This window comes from Labeo rohita, chromosome 21, assembly GCF_022985175.1.
Source record: "Labeo rohita strain BAU-BD-2019 chromosome 21, IGBB_LRoh.1.0, whole genome shotgun sequence".
NCBI classification, from domain to species: domain Eukaryota; kingdom Metazoa; phylum Chordata; class Actinopteri; order Cypriniformes; family Cyprinidae; genus Labeo; species Labeo rohita.
In genome coordinates, this window is record NC_066889.1 from 6,916,250 (window position 1) to 6,939,088 (window position 22,839).

General features: G+C 32.3%; 1 protein-coding gene across 1 annotated transcript; it reads left to right on the top strand.

Annotated features, from left to right (window-relative positions):
* Window positions 1-5,869: 5,869 nt before the first annotated feature.
* zgc:77151 (uncharacterized protein LOC337153 homolog) lies at window positions 5,870-21,915 on the top strand. The gene is given in 11 exon segments (XM_051093634.1): window positions 5,870-6,028; window positions 11,487-11,747; window positions 13,996-14,170; window positions 15,541-15,674; window positions 15,676-15,778; window positions 16,952-17,067; window positions 18,124-18,271; window positions 18,368-18,420; window positions 18,550-18,647; window positions 18,741-18,891; window positions 19,264-21,915. Coding segments are annotated over 11 exon segments (2,604 nt in total). The 5' UTR covers window positions 5,870-6,007; the 3' UTR covers window positions 20,608-21,915.
* Window positions 21,916-22,839: the final 924 nt, after the last annotated feature.

The window sequence follows — 22,839 nt, forward strand, 5'->3', positions numbered from 1 at the left end:
GGAGGGAAACACGAGGAATGCATGTCACAGAGTGAGGGGGTGGGGGTGACGGCTCTCTGCGGGACAGTTCTCATTGAAACTGTGACCCAGTTATGTAGGGATTCATGAGAATGTCTTAAAGTATGGACAAAACAAGTTTTGTGGACCCGATATCATTTTAAATGCACATATTTCTATAAAGCATTTATTTTATTTTAGTATCACATTACAATACAGCTCATTTTAATAACAGTAGCTGATGCGTTAGTTATTACAAACTAACAAAACAGCATTTAGCATTTATTTCTTTAAAGTCAAAGTAAAAATCTAAAAATGTTTATTGCTAATGTTCATTCATAAAACATTCATTTGCATTTTAATGAACACAACTGTTAAATGCACACAAAGTTTTAAAAATTAATTAGTGTATAGAAGTCAACATTTGCCAAGATTAGTAAACGGTGTAAAGGTTGTTCATTTTTAGGTTATTATACAGAATCCATTAACTAAAAATGTACAATTAATGTTAACAAACTCACATTTATTTTTATTGTTATTAAAAACTTTTAAATATTTAAATCTTATTTTAATAGTACATTTTTCAAACTTACCTACATTAAGGTTAAATGAACATACTTAAAGAGCTGTTAAGTGTAATTATTAAATTTAATTAGTTATTAATTTAATTAATGTTTGCATGTATTATTACTGTATTACCTCAAAACAAGTTCCCTTACGTTATGTTGACATATGCTAACATAGTAGCTAGAGGATCTGTATGTGAATGATTATGCATGTAGAAATTCTCGGAAATGCTACACCCTAATTTCATTTTAGAAAACACAGAATGTGCAACCATCTTATGATACACAAAAGTAAGTATCCAGAAGTGTGGAAACCAAAACTTGGTACAAAAGCTTTGAAAAAGGTCTGCAATTCTTGATTTAATTTAAGGGCTGTGAAACGATTAATCGCAATTAACCGTATACAAAATCAAAAGCTATATGTATATGTAACTATATGTTAAACTATATTTACTATATGTAATTATTATGTATATATTTAAGAGAACTATGTTATTTATGTACAAAATATTTTATTTATGTGTAATATAAATTCTATAAAAATGATAACAAATGCATATACTTTTAAATATTTCTTAAATGTATACATGAATGTGTTTGTATTTATATATACATAATAATTACACAGTACGCACACATATATTAAGCAAACTTTTGTTTTATATGTGATTAATCGCGATTAATCGTTTCACAGCCCTCACTGTAATTATAAACTAACTCTTGTCAAGTGAAGTCAAGTCAGCTTTATTCATATAGTGCTTGATACAACACAGATTGTGTCAAGGCAGCTTTACAGTGTTAAACAGGAAAGCAGTGTGTCAATAACACATCAGGGTTAAGTTGGTGTGATTCACAGTTCTAAGCACAAGCATCATACGTACATTACACCACCTAACATGCTTTGAAAAAGCTCAGGTTGGTGAATGTGATAATGTGATGCATATTTTATTCTGAAAAATGCTGAAACAAAGGCTTTTTTGGTACATTTGGAATGGATTTTAGTTTTAGCTTAAAGGATTTCTTTTTTAACCAATAAGACAGATGAACTGTTGAACTCCTGAAGGGAGATTCAAAGTGAGTCCAGTTTTGTTTCATTGACAAACTCGATTATCAGCCCAGCACACTTCTGTTCTACTATTTGGCAGAAACCCAGAATCCCTGTGGCCTACAGCCTGCAGGTCTTCTGCCTCTGACTTGTGGGAACTGATAAAAATAAGGAAGCTTGTGAGTTTTTAATACTGAGCAGTATTTCTTGCAAGATTGCAAACTCAAACATGGTGTCATATTTCGTATTTCATTGCCAAGAGAGCGTTGAAAGGAAAATTGCTGCAATACATATGTTGATACTTAAGCTATCTGATTTCAGGATGCCACAAACTTCCTGAGAAGCTTGGTTTTCCCCCAGGACAAGGTCAGTTTTAAAAGAAATTAAAGTATCTTGAATGTACCATCGCAATGTTGTTTTGTCCAGTGAGTGTTCCAGCCATTTCAGCCACTTCCTGTGGAATGTTTCCTCTTTCTGGCAGTGCCGCCTATAGGGTTTTGTTTATTTTTGGTATGATATCATTTTCTCTACCTAAATTAGTTTAAATACTTTACCATCCCACCCAATGCTGTGTGCATGTAATATGCAATATTAGAAAGAGGGTGTGTGTGTATATATATATACACACACACATCCTCTATCTAATATTGCAACATACATGCACACAGCATTGGGTGAGATGGTAAAGTATTTAAAGTATTGATGTTGTGATGCATAATAAATCTTTCAGTGTGGATTTATCAGACATATAGACCATATTTTCACTGTAAATACATTTGATATTTCAGATGGTTTTGGGATCGTTTGATTTGTTAAAAACAAAATAAAATATCATGCCCTTTTTACCCGTCCTTTGAGAAACTGACAATCTGGAATGTGTACAGGAAGACTTCAGTTTTGCTGTGGCCAAAAAGATTTACATATAAGTATGTTATGAAATACAGCCCAGCTGTGAGAGACGCATGCCAGAATATATAAGCAAACTGAATGTCACATTTTAATAAATCCTTAATATAAAAATGGCTGCACAGACAGAGAAGACATTTGTTCAAACAGGTGGTTTCTATCAAAAGTTCCTCTGTCTTCAGGATTTCCAGGTTAATCTGAGGTAAAGTACAGTCATTTCAAATGTCCATAAGAAACAACAAAATTCATTTCTGTCTAAGCCTATTAGAATTGCTTGCATCTACTGTATTGTGTGTATATATATAACCATCAAAGTCTGCCAGTAAAGTTTGATGGTTCAGGGAGTTTAATATAATATGTACTACTTGGCTGTACCACAAAAAAGGGGCAAATTTCCTGGTTTGGGATCTAGGAGGACTTGATTAACTGATTCTGTGTTTAAGAGAACATGCCTAAAACTAAACCACAATAAATGTGTGTCAGAGAATTTTATTTATTTATTTATTTATTTATTTAGAGTTTTCGCCCCTCCACCCTATTTCCTTCTAACAGACATTTTCTACATTTTCCTGTATAAATTTATTTTGGGCTTTTGTCTAAAATGAATCCTACACAATAACATGTACATTATATAGAGCCAAATATGGATCAAATGATGTGTCATAGATTAGACAAACCAAATCATGCCTTTGGTTGAGCTAGTTAAGTAAAAAGGAGCTATTTGATGCTGCAATTGCTTGGTTATAAAGTTACATTACAAAAGTGTTTACAAAATGTTAGAATACTTTAACAACAGTTATTATATCACTACTTGACATCTCTCTGTTACCATCGTAAAATAACAAACATTCTTTTATAACAGAGATAATATATTTTAAAATATTAAGTGTGAATTTAATGTTTTTGGACATTTAATTGCATGTTATTTACAGTTAAATAAAATGTATTATTTAATTTTAGATTAAATGTAATATGTTGAACTTAAGAGTGCTCTTCTGACCCCCTTAAATAGAACGTAAGTACCTTTTTATATATAATTCCATAATTACTACTATTGTCTTTAAAATATGGTTGAAGTGTGCTGTGTCAATATTGACAATTATGGTAAACTAATCTATATTTTAATGTCATTTCTATTCAAACTTGTTTAAAAATATTTGTAATTACACATTTGTAATGATGAAGTTGCAATTTAGTACATTTAAAATATATATTAACTTCAATTGTAATACTGAATAACACTACAGTTACATTTAATACCAGATAGTTACATTTGCATTAGTATGTTAGTCAAAAAATCTAAGTGTACTTTAAAGCCCGACAAAGGATTACTAAAACATGATTCAAAATGTTCTTTAAAATAAAAGTTTTAATTTCACAATACAAATTGTTCTTTTAAATCTGTTCTTTTTTTCTAAAAGTTTATGTGATCAAATAGTCCTGAAAGTGGCCTTTTATTTCATTAAAGTTATTTTATTTACAAGTGCAGTGCAGCACGTTTACTACACTTACGCATGCTTCTTTTTTCTCAAATGTTGGTATATTTCATTTACTGAGTTAAATGGGCTTTTTACGAATCAGCAAATTTAAAAAATTTAGAGCAGTATTTAGAGAATGTTGAACGTCTAACCACTTCTCAACTGTAACATCTCAGACATTTATGATAAATCGACTGTGAAAATGGGATTCAAATCTACACGTGTAGTTTAGCACTCACAGAAAATGAGCAACAGCACCCCCTTGAGGTCTTTTAAACGCAGTGTGTGGACGTGTGCTCCAGCTTCCTGTGTTCTTAAAAGGCATTTTTACATCTAAGATGAATTTGAAACTCCCCCCAAAATGACTTAATTTTTAATATTGGTTAAGTTAAGAGATAATTTCATGACGTTTATGTAGTTTGACCATTAATGCTGATATGCAGAGCCATATGTGAAACAAGAAACAATTGACCTTGACTACTGCTTTTTCAAATTTAAGCAATTATAATTTTTATAAAGTATGATTCTTTAAAAACTATAATTTCAATCTAATATGCAATTCCTCATTTTATACAGTACATTTATGCCACTTTTATTTTATTTTATTATATTATGATGGCAGTTTTGTGCTTGTTTGTATAAAGCTTGTTGTATAATGATGATATTATTATTATTAATATTAATTATTTAATTAATTTAAAATGTTTGATCTTATATTAATAACAAATCAATTTTAATAAGTGTGTAAATTTTTAAGGCATGCATGACTATATTTGAAAGTAATTTTAACATAATTAGGGGGCAAATTAAGGTTTTCCGAATAGAAAAAAACTACACTCAGTTGCTTCACATTTACCAGAAATTCTACGATGACCCGGAAGAATAAATATGCAAGTGCAAATGCAAATGCAAGAGCCTTTTTGCAATGGTGGTGTGACCTCCTGCTGTCATATATCCTCTCAGGACTGATGGGGGCCAGCATTTGTTCTGCCGCAGGGGTGTAGATCATGGGGGGAGGACACATGCCTCCAACTATGTGAAAGAATCAAATCCTCAATAGTATTTGCAATCAATATTGTAAAGACTGTATTTGTTTGGTGCCCTCCCCTTGAGCCATGATAACTGGGCTCTCTGTAACTAATTTTATATTTAAAATCAAATAGTTAAATATCTTTAAATAAGTGACTATTATGAGGATATTTTGCTTTACAAGCTAATACAGACAACCACGAGTCGACCATGTTTTCATGCAATTCAGGTTTATGATGTCAGCAAGAGCAGGAAAAAATGAAATGTCACAGCCATTGTCTGGTGGAAATGATCACGTGCACACTCCCCCTGCTGGAGACCAAAATATATGAATTTTATATTGTTTATTATATAAATATTTTAATATCTATTTTACATTTAAAAACGGACTCATCTAAATGTTCCAGAAAACGACTGTGCTGGCCAACAAGACTAGTGTTTATAGGTGTAAAATATATATATTGTTTTAGAGGAAATCTCCTGCATATATATGATAATCAAACATAATATAGCTGCCATTGTACTACTTAAAATAAATAAATAAATAAATAAATACAAATGATTAATATTTTACGTCACACTAATAATATAAGTGTTTAGGGGTTCACTATTTGTTTGGTGCATTCAAAATGAGCTATTTCATTAAAAATCAACACGCATGCTCTGTGCTGTAGATATAGATTTTGTCTTGAAAAGCTGATTTCAAGGCTCCATATTGAAATTGTGTTGTATTTAATGATCGCCGTTAGTCAGTGGATTAAATTAAACAGCGAGCATGTTTCCACAAGCAATTTTATGTACAATACACAACATATATTAAAGTTCTTTTGGCAAATGGAGTTAAGCCACACCTAGATCCTGCCCTATTTTCACAAAAAAGCACAAGCTTTTCTTCGGCTACGTTTATGTGTGTGCCGGTGCTGTTAGTACCCGGCTGTGTAACTTGATAGGGGGCATCGAGAGGGATAAGGGAATGTTGAGTTGCAATGGAGCAGAGTACGATACAGGTAAACTGAATTACAACTTTAAATTGTTACTTTGTTGCAGCTCGAGGCGGTCGGCGCGCGAGCTTGAAATTTGCCTCTTTGTTTTTGAAAATTAAATTCGTTATTTGTTAACCGATGCTCCCTCTACACGTCGTAATATTTGAAGTTCGCTAAAATACCGAATTGATTCCTATCCAATCAAGCCAACGAAGACTTGAAAATATTGCCTCGTATTTCGACGAGAAACTTTTATTTGTTTTGAAATGGATTTGAAATTTCTTCGATGCCATATCGGCTTTGTGTAAAAAAATATTGTTATATCAAGAACGCGTGCTTTTGATATTTCGATTTTTTCGTTAATGATTAATTTCTTTGTGTGTCGTGTTGACTACCTAGATTCTCCCTCTTGCCCCCCCACCCCCACATTTTACATTTGCCAAACAGATTTTGCTTTATTTTTTATTAAAAACGATACGAATCGAGCCCGCGATTTTAAGGGGAAAGCTGTGTTGTTTTTATTCACAATCTGTCGACACATTTTTCGATAAAATCTCGCGAATATTAAGCATTATTTTAAAATGACGTGGTAATGAAACTTCTAGGAAGAGGTAAACTTGGTGGAGCTGCTGATTTTGTTTGAGACTACGAAGTTTTTTCGTCATGCTTAAGTTATTTGGTCGTTGTATGATCCGTAATATTATATTTAAAATGTTGTGTTTAGTCAATATATCGTAATATCGTTTAGTTGTTCCGTATTATTAATATGAATATGAGGTTATTCGTGTTGGCGAGAAAGGTTAGGCTATAGCAGTACATTTGTGAAATGATATACGAGACTTTTATGTATGTGGCAGTAGGAAGTTGCCTAAAATATGTTGTTGCACGTATTGAATGAATACCAGTATTATTAAGCCTCACAAAGCACCCGGATTGAGGACGTTGTTTGTCACTGCTGTTATTTAAATGATTGTATATACAATATAAACAATTTTATCGTCAATAAGTCTAATATTAGCTTATTTTCATTTGCATACTAATAAATGTAAACAATTTTGGGCACAGTAAAAGCTCCAAGGTCATATTGGTTGTTATATTTTTCCCTCTCTAAATCTTTTTCCAGATATCCCTGTGCTTTTAGAATTGGGATGATACATTTCTTATGGTGTTTGTTGGAGTACATAAAGTAAAAAGTTGACAGTCACAGACGTGTATTGTGGTTCAACTGTAAGACTAGTTCTCTTTTTTTACCAGTAGGCGCTCGACATGTGGACGCCGAATGTTGTGGCTTCTGATTGGTTGGTTTTTCGGTGAATATGTGGGTTACCGGTGGGGGTGGGGCGGGGGTGAGTGACCCATGACTTGTGTATTACCTCGTGAAGGCGTCCTGTGATTGACATGTTAAGTTAAAGTACTGTTAATATGTCACATTCAGGCCACTTTCAAGAGGCAGCAGTACACTGTTACTATGGAAAACATATGGCATACAATGCTGTGCATGTATGAATCATGTCCCCTTACAAAATACATATATTACGGTTAAATGGCTATAATATACATATGCATATGGGATTGTTTATAATCTGTTCATTCATATTTTAATAAATTAAACCCAAACAACAAATTAATAACAATGAAAACAGATCTTACAGTGCTGTAAGGGTTTATTTTTTTACTTTTTGTCATATTACTCTGTTCTTGCTATGGAAATATCCTTTGGGTGCTGACATAAAAATGAATAATAACCGTTATAGTTTAAAATATCAATAAAAAAAATAAATAATATTATCATTTTAAATATATGTTGTCCATACACTGACCTCATAAAATATCTGCTATCTAATGAATTCAACTTGTTTCTGGTGAATGAATTTCCATGAGCCTTTTGTATTATTTATAGCTTTAAGTATTTATAGTATTATAAGATATTAAAACAAAAACAGTAATGTTAGTATTAACACATTTTAATGTTATAAAGATGATTTAAAAGAATATATTTAAACCACTGTATTATACATTCAAGCTTTTAACCAAAAGAAAAAGTATGTATATTTTTCTTTTTATTTATTTGTTTGAGCTATTTTAGTATGCTTTTACCAAAACAATGGCTTATTATATTTAATAAGATATTAAAACAACAACAATACTAGTATTAACAAATTGTAATGTTATAAAAATGATTTAAAAGGATCTATTTAAACCACAGTATTATACATTCATGCTTTTAACCAAAAGAAAAAAATATTTTTCTTTTATTTATTTTTTGAGTTATTTCAATATGCTTTACAATAACAGTAGCTTATTATATTTTAATAAGGTATTAAAACAACAACAATAATGCTAGTATTAACACATTTAAATGTTATAAAGATGATTTAAACAAATATATTTAAACCACAGTATTATAGATTCATGCTTTTAACCAAAAGAAAAAAAATAAATATTTTTCTTTTTATTTATTTTTTGAGCTATTTTAGTAGTTTAGTTTTTACAACAATAATAGTTTATTATATTTTAATAAGATATTAAAACAACAATAATACTAGTATTAACACATTTTAATGTTATAAAGATGATTTAAAAGTATATATTTAAACATGGCATTATACACTGATGCTTTTAACCAAAAGAAAATGTGTGTGTGTATATATATATATATATATATATGTGTGTGTGTTTTGAGCTATTTAAGTATGCTTGTACAATAACAATAGCTTACTATATTTGAATAAGATTTTTAAACAACAATAGTAGTATTAACACATTTGAATGTTATAAAGATGATTTAAACAAATATATTTAAACCACAGTATTGTAGATTCATGCTTTTAACCAAAAGAAAAAAAAAAAAAAAAAATTTCTTTTTATTTATTTTTTGAGCTATTTTAGTAGTTTAGTTTTTACAACAATAATAGTTTATTATATTTTAATAAGATATTAAAACAACAATAATACTAGTATTAACACATTTTAATGTTATAAAGATGATTTAAAAGTATATATTTAAACATGGCATTATACACTGATGCTTTTAACCAAAAGAAAATGTGTGTGTGTGTATATATATATGTGTATGTGTATATATATATATATATATATATATATATATATATATATATATATATATATATATATATATAATATTATTATTATTATTATTATTATTATTATTATTATTATATATTTTTTTTTGAGCTATTTAAGTATGCTTGTACAATAACAATAGCTTACTATATTTGAATAAGATTTTTAAACAACAATAGTAGTATTAACACATTTGAATGTTATAAAAATGATTTAAAAGAATATATTTAAACCACAGTATTATACATTCATGCTTTTAACCAAAAGAAAAAAAATATATTTTTTTATTTTTTTAGTTATTTTAGTATGCTTTTTAATAACAGTATATACTAGTATTACCACATTTTAATGTTATATAGATGATTTACAACAATATATTTAAAATATATATATATATTAAAAGTAGTATACATTCATGCTTTTAACCAAAAGAAAAAATAATTATTTTTCTTTTTATTTTATTTTTTGAGCTATTTTAGTATGCTTTTACAAAAACAATAACTTATTATGTTTTAATAAGATAATAAAACAACAATAATACTATTAACACATTTTAATGTTATATAAATTATGTAAAAGGATATATTTAAACCACAGTATTATACATTCATGCTTTTAACCAAAAGAAAAATTATACATATATATATTTTGCCTCCTCGGAATTATAAGGTTCTGTCTGCATTTTGAGCAGTTTTGAGATATTGAGCTTCAAAGTTTTTGGGTTCGGTAGACTTCTGTAGATAGAACCCTGTTTGTTTTCAAAAAAAAAAAAGGCCAAAAATGTACACAGCTTACAAAATAAACATCACATAATGTAAATAAGTTGTCGCAGAATAATAATATGTGAATAACTCAATTTTGACAAAAATGTCAGATAGAACCTTATAATTCCAAGGCGACAATTTATTTTGAGTTATTTTAATATGCTTTTACAATAACAATAGCTTATTATATTTTAGAAATATATTAAAACAACAACAATAATACTAGCTTTAACACATTTTAATGTTATAAAGATGATTTAAAAGAATATATTTAACGCTCAGTAGTATATATTCGTGCTTTTAACCAAAAGAAAAAAAAACATTTTTTATTTATTTTTTGAGCTATTTTAGTATGCTTTTACAATGGCAATAGCTTATTATATTTTATATTTTAATAAGATATTAAAACAACATTAATACTATTATTAACACATTTTAATGTTATAAAATGATTTAAAAGAATATATTTAAACCACAGTATAATACATTCATGCTTTAATTAAAAGTAAAAAATAATTTTTTTAGCTATTTTAGTATGCTTTTACAGTAATAATAGCCTGTTATATTCTAATAATATATTAAAACAACAACAATAATACTATTATTAAAACATTTCAATGTTTTAAAAGAATATATTTAAACCACAGTATTATACATTCATGCTTTTAACCAAAGAAAAAAAGAAAGAAAGAAAAGAGAGACATTTGTATCAACTGAAATATATATGGTATTAGGATAAATAAATCAGTTTCATATGTATATACATATTTAAGTGTTTATATTTAAATATTTATTGTTTTCATTTGTGATATTCAGTGTAGCCTTCAGTCACATTTATTGTCTATTTTATTTACAGAACCTTACTCTCTGTACACATTGTAATATTTGATGGCAGCAAAACACTTTTTTGGCACCGTCTTTGTAGAATTTTTGTGTTTTACTTTCCATTAAAAAAAAAATATAAAATCTTTATGCGTTTTCCGCTGCTATCAGGCCATTCCTAAGTAGATTAATACACTGGAATGTGTTTTCAACCATGGAAACCAACGAGGACTAAGCAATTCTGAGTAGGCTATGTGAATGATTAGTAGCTGTGTAATTTGCCCCCACTGTATATTATGTTTTGGGAATTTAACTTTTTTTTGCCTCAGACTTTAGCAAAAACACTGATAAAAGTCAGATAATTTTTCCTACTGCTCAGCTGATTTGAGAAGACTGCAATACTTACTGCTCAGACAGATAATTTGAATCATGTGAAGGGTGTTTGCATGTGTGTATTTAAGCTTCATAGTTCATATGCATAAGTTTTCTTCCAGAGCCCTGAGTCTGACTGTTATGAGTTGTTTGTATAATGACAGCACTTCTATTTGCTTAAAATACTTTCAGAGGAACAAAGTGAACCAAGTGAACTATATGAATTAATAAGTTGTTTTTTAACCATAGACTGTTGTGAACTTGCGTAACCTATAATTTTTGTGCTCTGACTCATTACTGTCGAAGGTATTCTAAGCAAATGTGTCATTTTGTCACACAGCTGCAAAAAAGCTATATGTGGGTGACTTTATTCTGCTGCTTTCATATGTGCATACAAGCATATGTTTCTTTTCTAAACTATATGCTCTTGTCTTAAACAGTGGTTAGGTGCTCCCAGCTGCCTTCGAGGGTCCTTTGCCTTTTATAAGTCAGTGGGTTGCAAGCAAGCGTCTGGGGGTCCAACGCAGGTTTGGAAACTTGGGGAGTTCTACTTCATGCGCTGTGGCCCCCAGGAGCCGGTGTGTATAGCAGAGGTCACATTGCTGTGGGAAGATCAGACGCAACGCCGCCTGCTGGCCAGTTCTAGACTCTACTTCTTACCTGAGGACACCCCGAAGGGCAGAGCAGTGGAGCATGGAGAGGTGAGAGTTGGGAAAAGCAACATAAATAACCTTTGGCTAAAAGGAAAAAGTGCATGGATTCATTCATGAGCACCAGATTAGTGTATGTTATCATCTTGAATGTAAATATTCACAATATTTCATGTACATTAATGATTAAACACATTTTGCAGTTGTGCGTTGTTAAAAATAAATAATAAAAAAACATAAATGGTAATAAAGCTATAAATAAAGCAAAAGGTTCATGGAGATTCAAATAATCTGAAAGAAACTGAATTAATTTGATAAGATATTTTATGAAGGGAGTGTATGTATGTGCAAAACTACACTACCATTACAAGTTTGGAATAATTAACATTTGTAATGTTTTAAAAAAACAAACAAACTTAAAACTACTTTAAGTATAATTTATTAAAATTCAAAATTTAATTAATTTTTTTTAAGCTTTAAGAACTCATTATAATATGTTTGTGTTTTGGTGCTCAGGAATAATTTAATTATTATTAATTTTGAACAGTTTTTTGCTGCTTAATATTTTTTGTGACAACTGTGATGTGCACCATTACATTGATCAAAAATTGATGGTGACAGTTTGAGATCAATAAGATTTTTAATGCTCTTTAATGGAGTCTTTTACGTTCATCAAGGCTGTATTTATTTGATTTCTAATATTGGTTTCTAATATATCAATTTATAATATTGGTTTCCTCTTTTAATATACTTTAAAATATTTTTTATTTTAAAATTATTATTCATATGATTAAAATATGATTTATTTGTGTGACACAGCACTTTCATCAGCCATTACTATAGTCTTCAGTGTGACATGATCCTTTAGAAATCACAATATGCTGATTTATTATCCATGTTGAAACTGTTGTGCGTAATATATATATATATATATATATATATATATATATTATATTTTTTTTTTTTCTGTGGTACTTTTTCTTTGAGAAAAATGTTATTTTAAATTGCAATAATATTCCACAAAATTACAGCTTTTTTCTGTATTTTTGATCAAATAGATAAAGCCTTGATGAGCATAAGAAACTTCTTTAAAAAAACATTAAAAATCATACTGATCTCAAACTTTTGAACGGCAGTGTAATGTCACAAAAGATTGGCATTTGAAATGCATCCTGTCATTTTAAATTTTCTATTCATAAACGAATCCTAAAAAAGTCACAGTTCCCACAAAAATTTCAGCAGCGAAAACAGTTTTCAACATTAATATTGTTGTTATTGTTATAAGAGCTGATATTGCTATAAGAGTTATTACCAAAGGCTATTTTCTTGCCAAAAACAGAGTAGTTTACAGTGCAATAACAATGAACAACAGAGCTCTTTTAGAAAAACTTTGGCCTGTGTAAGTTGTTTTTTGTATGTTAAAATATAAATAGTTTAAATTATAAACAATGCCAAATACATACAGAAATAATTTTATTTGTCAGTAATATGTTTATGTAATAATGCCTAATTTAATCAAAGGACATGATCCACATATGCACAGCATTGCATTTCTTATGTTTTCCGTATTAACTGTGTATTGCCTCTTGAATATGGCCTGAGCAAAATGTAAAAGGTAAAATCGAATCCCTCTTTCTGTTTTGTGCAATGATTCTGTTAAATGACTTAACTAGTCATAATAAGAGATTGTGTCACACTAATCACAGTCATGTTTAAGATTGAATTAAATGAACATAGCGCTTTTATAGTTTAAAGACAATCCAGCCATATGCTGGCCAAAAATATCAAGACTCCTTTCAGATACTTTCATTTGAAAATGAAAGATACTCATTCTTTTGCTGTATGAAGCAGCTATGACTAAACTAGAAAGCATTTTAAACAAAACAAAAGTCCCTTGTATTATATTACTTATTAATAATGGTGTTTAGAACAAGATCCCATTTTACAACAAAATAAATAAGTATAGAGAAATCCTTTTCAGAGTTTTCATTGTAAACAGTTGAATGTGAGAATGTTGCAAAGATAAGCATCTAAATGTCAACTGGGCTTTTACCCCCCCTTTTTTAAAAAAAAAAGCAGTTTGGGTTGGTTGTTCTTGCCTGAGGTGACGAGTGTCCTATTGTTAACTACTATAACATAGGAAAAAGGGAGAGGCTTCTCTATAGCATTTACTGAATGTGTTAAAATATTTCAGGCCATTAAGCAAAACCTGGTCCTGCCTGTAAGCTCATATGGATGTATAACACAAAACTACACATCTCATAGACGTTTGCTTGTTTATATATGGTTCTGCATACAGGATGAAGTCCTCGCTGTATCAAAAAAGATTGTGGTCAGAGTGGAGGATCTGGTGAAGTGGACTTGTCAGGAACCACCGCAGTGGAAGCGCAGCAGTCAAAACATTCACGAGTCTCAGAAGTCTGATGGGTCACAAGATGCTAGTTATCCACAGGAAGGAAAAACGAAGAGTGAGGGTAAGTAACAGATGAAAAATCCTGAAGTGTGTGTTTGTTTGTTTATTTTTAAGCATGTAAAGACCGTTTAAAGTTGGGGAAGAAACAATTATTATTCATTTGCCAAGCTGACAAAATGTAAAGTGATGTGGTTTCATGTAATTAACATTCAACAGGCCCAGGTCTCTTGCCTTATTTATTAAAAGGCAAATAAGCATGAATTTTGACTGTATTTTTATTCATTTGGTTTAATGTTGACCAAGAATGAGTGACAAAATTATATTTTCAATGGTAAAATACACGCACACAAAATGTATTTTTTTTGTGGTTGTGGAAAAAATGCATACATGTTTGATTCAGACCAGTTCTGTTAGTATTATGTAAATAATGTAATAGCATTTGTTTGTTTATTTATTTATTTATTTGTGGTTTTAGTATTAGCAGTTTAAAACTTCAGCTTAAACTTGTGTCAGTTAGTTGCAACTATTTTTAACTATTTTATATATATATATATATTTTTGTTTTATTTCAGTTTTCGATAAACAAAAATAAATAAATAGAAATATGTAATAATAAATATGTATTTATTATAATTTTTATAGAATCTATATTATATATAAATAAAACTATTTTGTACATAACATATTTCTCTTAAATATATACATGAATTTGTGTTTATTTATATATACATAATAATTACACGCAGTACACACACATATATTAGGCAAACTCAAACTTTTATTTTGTATGCGATGAATCACAATTAATCTGAATAAAAATCACAAGTACATCTTACCTCGTGCTTATGAAACTAGTGCTGTTTGACAGCTTTTGTCAGGAAGTGAATAAAGAGAGTAAAAATTGCCTGTTGTCTATTTTTCATCCTAAAACCAATTCAACACACTACATTGGAGTAAGAAGCAAAAAACAACAGTGTAAATCATGCTTGAAGGCAGCATTAGATCAGTTTTCCTGTCCGGATATTCCCATGCCCCTACAGGTTCATAATGGAACTGCAGGGGTTTTGTGAAATACTGAGAATTTTATTTATTTATTTTTTTTTAAGTTTACCTTTTTTTTTTTTTTTCTTTTTTTTTTTTAAATGTATTTTATTGAAAGGTCAGAGAGGTTTATGTTCATTTTACATAAACATTTCCTTGTTTATAGTATTCTGAAAACATCACAACCCTGAAGTCTGATAATGCAACTTAGAAGCCCTGAGACTGTAGTAGTCATATTTTCATGCTATTTCAATATGTAGTTATTATTTATTTAATTTGCATTAGAGCATGACAGCTGACCTGATTGTGATGGTACTGATCATCGTTTTACATTAAATTAATTGTTTCTAAATGTATAGACTGACACTTTTGTTTTGTGTTCTCTTGCAGATGAGCCTCCAGTATTACAGCAGAAGGTTAAAATTCTCAGTTACCCCCAGTACTGCCGCTTTCGATCCCTTCAAAGACGTGTCTCAGATCAGGCTAGCTCCCCTAGTCTGCAGGACCCTCACCTGCTGGCTCTAGGGGGGGATAAAAGTGGCCCTTCACAACACACGAGTCCTCTACTGCCGGGATACTTTCAACCACCCTACTCTAGACAGCAATGCTAGCATTCTGACACAGCTTGGTAAGTACTACACTCTTGTTGGATTGTGACCATAAGCTTTGTTGTGTTTTGGCAGGCTAATTCAGTTGTCAAACATTTAACCAAGAACTTAAATTACAGACATATTAGTCAAAATGACTAATATGTGAGCCTGGACCACAAGACCAGTCGTAAGGGTCAGTTTTTTTTTTAAATTTACATTTATACATCATCTGAAAGCTAAATAAGCTTTCCATTGATGTACGGTTTGTTAGGATAGGGCAGTATTTGGCCAAGATACAACTATTTGAAAATTTGGAATCTAAGGGTGCAAAAAAATCAAGATTCTGAGAAAATCGCCTTTAAAGTTGTCCAAATTAAGTTCTTAGCAATACATATTACTAATCAAAAATTAAGCTTTGATATATTTACAGTAGGAAATTTACCAAATATCTTCATGGAACATGATCTTTACTTAATATCCTAATGATTTTTGGCATAAATAAAAAAATAAATAATAATTTGGACCCATACAGTGTATTTTTGGATGTTGCTACAAATAAACCCGTGCTACTTAAGACTGGTTTTGTGGTCCAGGGTCACATATAACTTGGGTGTTACAATACAGTGTATACAGGGTGAAAATGTTAGGCATGCAGTGTCACTTCATGATATGTCACTTAAATTATTTTAATAGAAGACCCTTTAAATTATTATTAAAGTTAAAGTTTTCGTTAGTAGTCGACTATTTGATTTGTTCTTAATCTGTTGTTTTTATCTGTTCATTACTTTATTTGTATTTGTAACTTGCTATGCTACTATCTTTGCTTGAATAAATGCATGAAATATTTGATTAAGTGTTTACTTAATTGAGAAATACTTAAAGGCTACATGTCATTTTTATTTGAATTCATTTATATTAATATTTGAATAAAAACAATTGAGTTCAGTTATTAGTATTGAGAAAAGTGTAATTTGTATTTAATAGTGCAGTGTTGGTGTTGTGACAACTCCAATATGTAGTGTGTATTCTTTGATTTTAATTTTAACTCAGCTGAATGCTCAAAATGGTTGCTTTATTGGTTGCGTTTATTGTACGTTAATAATGTCCGCAGTACTTAAAATCAAATGGGACTGTTTCACTTTTTGTAATGTCATGAGGAAGAAAAAAAAAAAGCATTGTTGCCCTAAGGACGCTATATGTTTTTGTCCCAGGATGCTCCTCTCTTAGTCTGAAAGGGCGACCTCGTAAAAGAAAGGGCAGGGATGGCAAAGACGGTGATCAACAAAACCATAACCATTTGTCTGAGTCATGGATGGAAAGGATGAAGGTATGCTGTGGAGTTTGCAACATAGTTTCAGACATCTTAATAGAATACAATTCTGATGACTAAACAGGATGTTTTAAGATTTTGAACAAATGGTGAAGTATACCGTGACGTCCCTGTGTGCTTCCTGTTTTGTTTTAACTTCGATGTCTTGACTTCCTTTCACACCATTTGTGTCTTTTTGACTCTTTAATGTCACTTTTTCTTTCATAATCTTGTGCGTTTCAGTTTGCCAATTTCTGTAAACAATTTTAGATAAAATGCTGAATTATTATATTATATTATGTTATATTATATTATGAAAGGGTCCGGTCTGGTTTAAAAAAAAAAAAAAACAGATCAGGGATTAATCATATTATTACAAAATTTGATTTGAAGAAAAATTTGAAGAAGATTTGAAGAAAATAGAAACAGAAAATGTTCAAGGCTGAGTAGTTCCAGTTCCTGTTTTTGTGTTTTAAAATACATATGCAAGCATATATCATCAAAATACCTTATTGGAGAACACCACTGCTGTTTTTCATGCTCTACCTACAATATCCAATATTAACTAATGCAAGCTAACTAGCTACTTGGCTGACATTGCGTAGCTACTCAGCCTGCAAAGCTTCAAAACAACCCTGATTGTTGGGTTGTATGATTGATTTTAAAAGTTAAGATTACAATTGCCTGTGACCTCTACACAAGTATATACCATAGCTTAGCAACTTTGAACTTATGGTAGGTCTATCTTGAAAGGTTTTATGCATTGTCTATAAAAATTTTGAATGGGATTTTAAGTTAATGCGGTCACATTTACCATTTGTTTAGCAAATTTTCATCTGTGAAATCAGGAATTTTCATGAAAGTGAAAGATTTCCCAACATCGATTTTGCCACTGTGTCACTGCATTGACCAAAAGAAATCTGCTTGGTTTGAATTGGGGATTTGTGCTTCTTATGCTGCTACAATACTGACAATAGACAATTGACTTTTTGTTTGTGACCACACCTTAATGTTCCTATTTATCAGTTACTTAAGGAAAGATCTTCACCTAATGTTTTTAACTAATTCCTGTAGGAGAATGTGATGGGCAGTGTGGAGATGCATTGGGATGGGAACTGGCTTCCACATCCAGAGGAGCAGCTCTTCCTGGATCAGCTGTATTTCTTTATGGAGCGCCGGGGTTCCCCTATAAGCAAAGTTCCCAACCTAGGTTTCAAAAAGAGTATGTATACATAACTGATATTTAAGAATCACTTCAATGTAGTTTTTTCCAACTGAACTCAATAATTAACCAAGCTGTCTTCCTATTTGTCCACAGTTGACCTTTTCCTCATGTATTCAGTTGTAAAAAGACTAGGGGGCTATGAGAGGGTAAGTTTATCATGTTGTTTCATTACTTGGCCCTGCTGAGTAAGCTGTAATCCATCATAACAGAGTGAAAGTGATAGTGGTGATCTCAATAGTGTAAGTGAGAATAATTGTCCTTCCCATCACCTGCAGGTGACATCGCATCGTTTGTGGAAGACCGTGTATAATGAGTTGGGTGGAAGCCCAGGCAGCACCAGCGCTGCCACCTGCACCAGAAGGCATTATGAAAGGTGAGCTTGAGGCTCTGATTACAGCAACAGTTCATTCCTGCTGTATCAAAGGGCTTTGCTCAACTAACTGATTTCTCTGTCAATCAATTCTAGGCTGATGCTCCCTTATGAACTGCATGTAAGGGGAGAAAACACAGAACTTGGCAAGCCTAGAGCTACATTTGTCTCACCCACTACCATCAAAAAGACTGTGCGGGGCAGAGGCGTGTCAAACACCCCAAAAAAGAATGCAGTTACCAACCAGGTGAGGATTTTACTTATCTGTAACACAGGAAAAGAGAAATGCTGATTCTTTTGTTCGGTACGTGCAAGTTCTCTGAATACAGTGGTTAAAAAAAAACCATAAAGCCACACAGGAAAAGCAGCTTGACTGACATGAAGTAAAGAATCAATATACTGTATGCAGTTGATCTGATATACATTATGCCACACCTCTGTAGAGAAAAACACTTAAAAATGTGATGATGACCTGATAAAAATAGCTGTGTGCACTCAGATTTTGTGTAACACCATCCTATCGTATTATATCCAACTTTTATCAAAAAATACTTTGCATTTTTTGTGCAATATGCATTAGTAAAATAAAAAAAAATTCTTTTTTGTGCTACATTTTCAGACCTCACCACCAGATGGTGCTGTTGTTGTACGCAAAAGAGGAAGACCGCCTGGAAAACGCAATGCCAAAGTTCTGGCCAGAGGCAGAGTTGGAAGACCGCCCTTGCACCCCAAACCTCCCTTAGAGAAACCAGCAAGACCCCATCAAGAGATTGTCCAGCCGATGACTATTTTTCAAGAACTGAAGCTCACCAAGCATCCTCATGGCCAAGGTCTGTCGCTCGTATCCTCTACACCAGTGCCCCACCAACCTGTGCTGGGGCGAGATGTGAAGATGGAGACTGTAGAACCTCAAGCTCCTTCTTTTCTGTCAGTTCCTTGCAAATTAATAGCAGGTGGTTCACTAGAAGGATTCAGTCCTACTAAAGGACTTTGTCCTTTGGATCTCTTCCGAGCCCGACTAGGTCTTAATGGAGCGAGTACTCATGAGGTAACTCCTCAAGATTCTTCCACGCCCCACCAGACAATTATGGTGCATCAGCCCAAAGTCAGTACGCCTGAGACTCCTGAGAGTCCCCAGCACCAGTGTTCAGGGTGTAGTTCGGATGCCTCGTTGCAGAACGGAGGACTCGCCGTGACTAGAGCTCCCCTGCCCCCTCTTAGGATCCTCCCGCTGGACATCGGCTGCAGTCTGCAGTTGCGTCAACTGATGCGCACCCGTCTTGGCTCGACACACATGAACACCTTCACCAAGCGACTTTCTGAAGTTCTGGCTCAGGATCTAAGCAAGGCCTCCCAACCCAATGGAAGTATTCCTCAAGACCAATCGCTCCCGCTGAACCTGAGCAAGCGAGCCATTACCAAAAGGTCTGCTGGAGACGTGGAGCTTGTGGAACTTGCAGAACTGCAGAGTCGGGATGACCAGTTATTGACCAAAAGGCCAAAGATGGAAGGCGAGGATCTCGGAGGATCTCTGAAGTGGAATGGCACGTCCCTTCTGGTGCCTTTGAACCAAGATGAGCCAGCTGATCTTAGCTCTCCCAGCAGGGCCAGAGCTTTAGTTCAGGACAGGACCAATGTGGCTTTGACTCTTCCTGAGGCTACTTGTTTCTCCTTAGTGCCCCACTTGGATGTCCCACCTGAAAAGCCCTCCAGTATTGGTGCTTCCCCGGACACTCTACCTTGTATTTATCATCTGAAACAAGGGGAAGACAAGACCAGCACAATCTCAGTGACAGTTAAGAAAGAACCAGAGAGCGCATCTCTGGATCCAGATCTAGAACCTCAACCAAACAGTGACCTCTACTCGCAGTGTGTACCTACTGATGACATCAAAGAGTCGGACGCAGTTTCCTCTCTCAAAGTACTTTCTAGTTCCCTCATTTCGAAGCCATCAAGCTGTTAGCATACAGACTTGGGAGCGCTTGCTACTTTATCACTCCTTTCTGCTCTGCCTTTCCCGTGGACACGTTTGTGTTGTGTATGATCAAAGAGACAGTTCTGCAGATGCGTTGCTATCTGCTAAGTACCTGCTTTTAAAACACTACTAAACTTTGAACTGATGCAGGTGGCCATGGTTCTACCAAAGATAAGGTGCCTTGAACTTGATTAGTCTATATTTTAGTACTTTTAAGTTGAAACATATGCTGTAGTTAGTGGATCATCAAATGGCCAGCCAATAAAGGACACATGACTCGATTGAATTAAATGACTCATGGAGCATTTGATTTCTTTGAAACATACAGGTATTTAAGAAAAACAAGGACTCAGAATCTGGGTCCAGTTACTGTTGGATCCAGATATCAAACACATATTGTGACATCATTGCAGAAGATTCGGTCAGCTACTGTATTTTTTTTTTTTTCTTTCTTAAATATAAATGCTTTGTTTATAAATTGTAATTTGTTTTTATTTTATGATGAAAGCAGTGTCATTTTGTGGGTGTAGGTCATAATCGTTTATTATTTATCTGTTTTACTCCTTTATCTCAGTTCTTCTTCACTGTTCTTAGGCAGTGTGATTTTCTCCTCTTTATGTGTATTTGTTAAACTTTGCTATTTAAGAAAAGGCCTCCGTATGACCTCTGTGCTGGATTTTATCATTTTCCATAGCTACTCGTTTTAAAACAATGTACTGTATTGTGCAAATAGTATGCATATTTTGGGTCCCAATGCAAATTTCCTTTTTTTTTCTATCATTTAAAAGTGTATTTTATTAACATATAGTCATATATTGTAGGTAATTACTATTTGTGACATCATTTATAGACATCATTGATATGTGTTTACAAAGAAACTTATGTAGAGCCGCCTGTTGTGAGAAAATGGATAACTTAATTTGCTTTTCACTCCTCCTTTTAGACTGACCTCTCTTAATGCAATGTATTTCACAGGTTTACAGATGACAAATTATATTTTCATAATTTACACTCAGTTTGCTACAATGAACAGTAATTAATTGCTTGTGTAAAACATGTATGATCATTCTTTATTAATCTGTTGGTCGTATTTTTCTTTCATTTAATTTCTGTACTTGAAAGACAGCCAAACAGAACGCTAATCCTTATTTAATGTTAATGTATAAACTGTTGTAATACCACCAGGTTACAATTTTTTTTCCTTATTTTGCATGCTTATGCTAATGGGACATGGACTCTGTGACAGATCGTCATTGCAGACATGTTTAAACACTGAATATTTATAATAAAAAAATATATACTTACATTGTTTTACTTTAATGAAGCAAATGCAAAAATTAATATATTTCAACGTTTCTTACATTACAAAGAGATAATGCCATTTATCATTTTATAGTAACAACAGCGGCAACCGGTAACACTTTATTTTACAGTTTCTTAATTAGTTGCTTATTAGCATGCATATTGCATACATATTACCAGCCGAGGAAGAAGGGTCTTATCTAACAAAACGATCGAGCATTTTCGAAACAAATTGACAATTTATATACCTTTTACCTCAAATGCTCTTGTCTCGTCTCTGCGGTGCGCATGCGTATTTTGTGTAATCCGGGTCAATAGTTAGGGTATGTCGAAAAACTCCCGTCTCGTTTTCTTCTTCAACGTCAAAATCATCCTACATCGCTGTTCTACCTTTTTTTTTTTTTTGTAAAGGGCGTTTGATCTCCTTTGTATGTTCACTTTGTAAACATTGACTTGGTACTTTAGTATGGGATTATTTTTGTGCCAATAAGAATGAACGTAACTTTATAAAACTGAACGTAACTTTCCAAGAAACGATCAAAAATATGCCACTGCAAAAGAAGAAAAACACAATGAAAATGAAAAAATGAACTCAGTCGCACGAATTTAACATGCTCTTCAAATATGCTTCATTCTTTGTTAATGATTTTCAAAGAATCGTTTTCGCGAATCATGGATTCTGAATGCGTTGCCACAGCTTTCGCTTACGCTTCGCAAATTTTCGTTTGCTGTTTTGGCACAAACCTCTCGTGGGGGCGGGCTTAACAGCGATCTACTCTAACTGGCTAATGAGCTTTTGATGGACAGTTGCTCTCTGACCTGGAAGCACGGACGGTGACGTCAGTGGTGCAATACGTCGTGCTTTGTTTATAGAAAATATCAGAACTGTTGCACACTGTACATGAATAAAACTTTTAT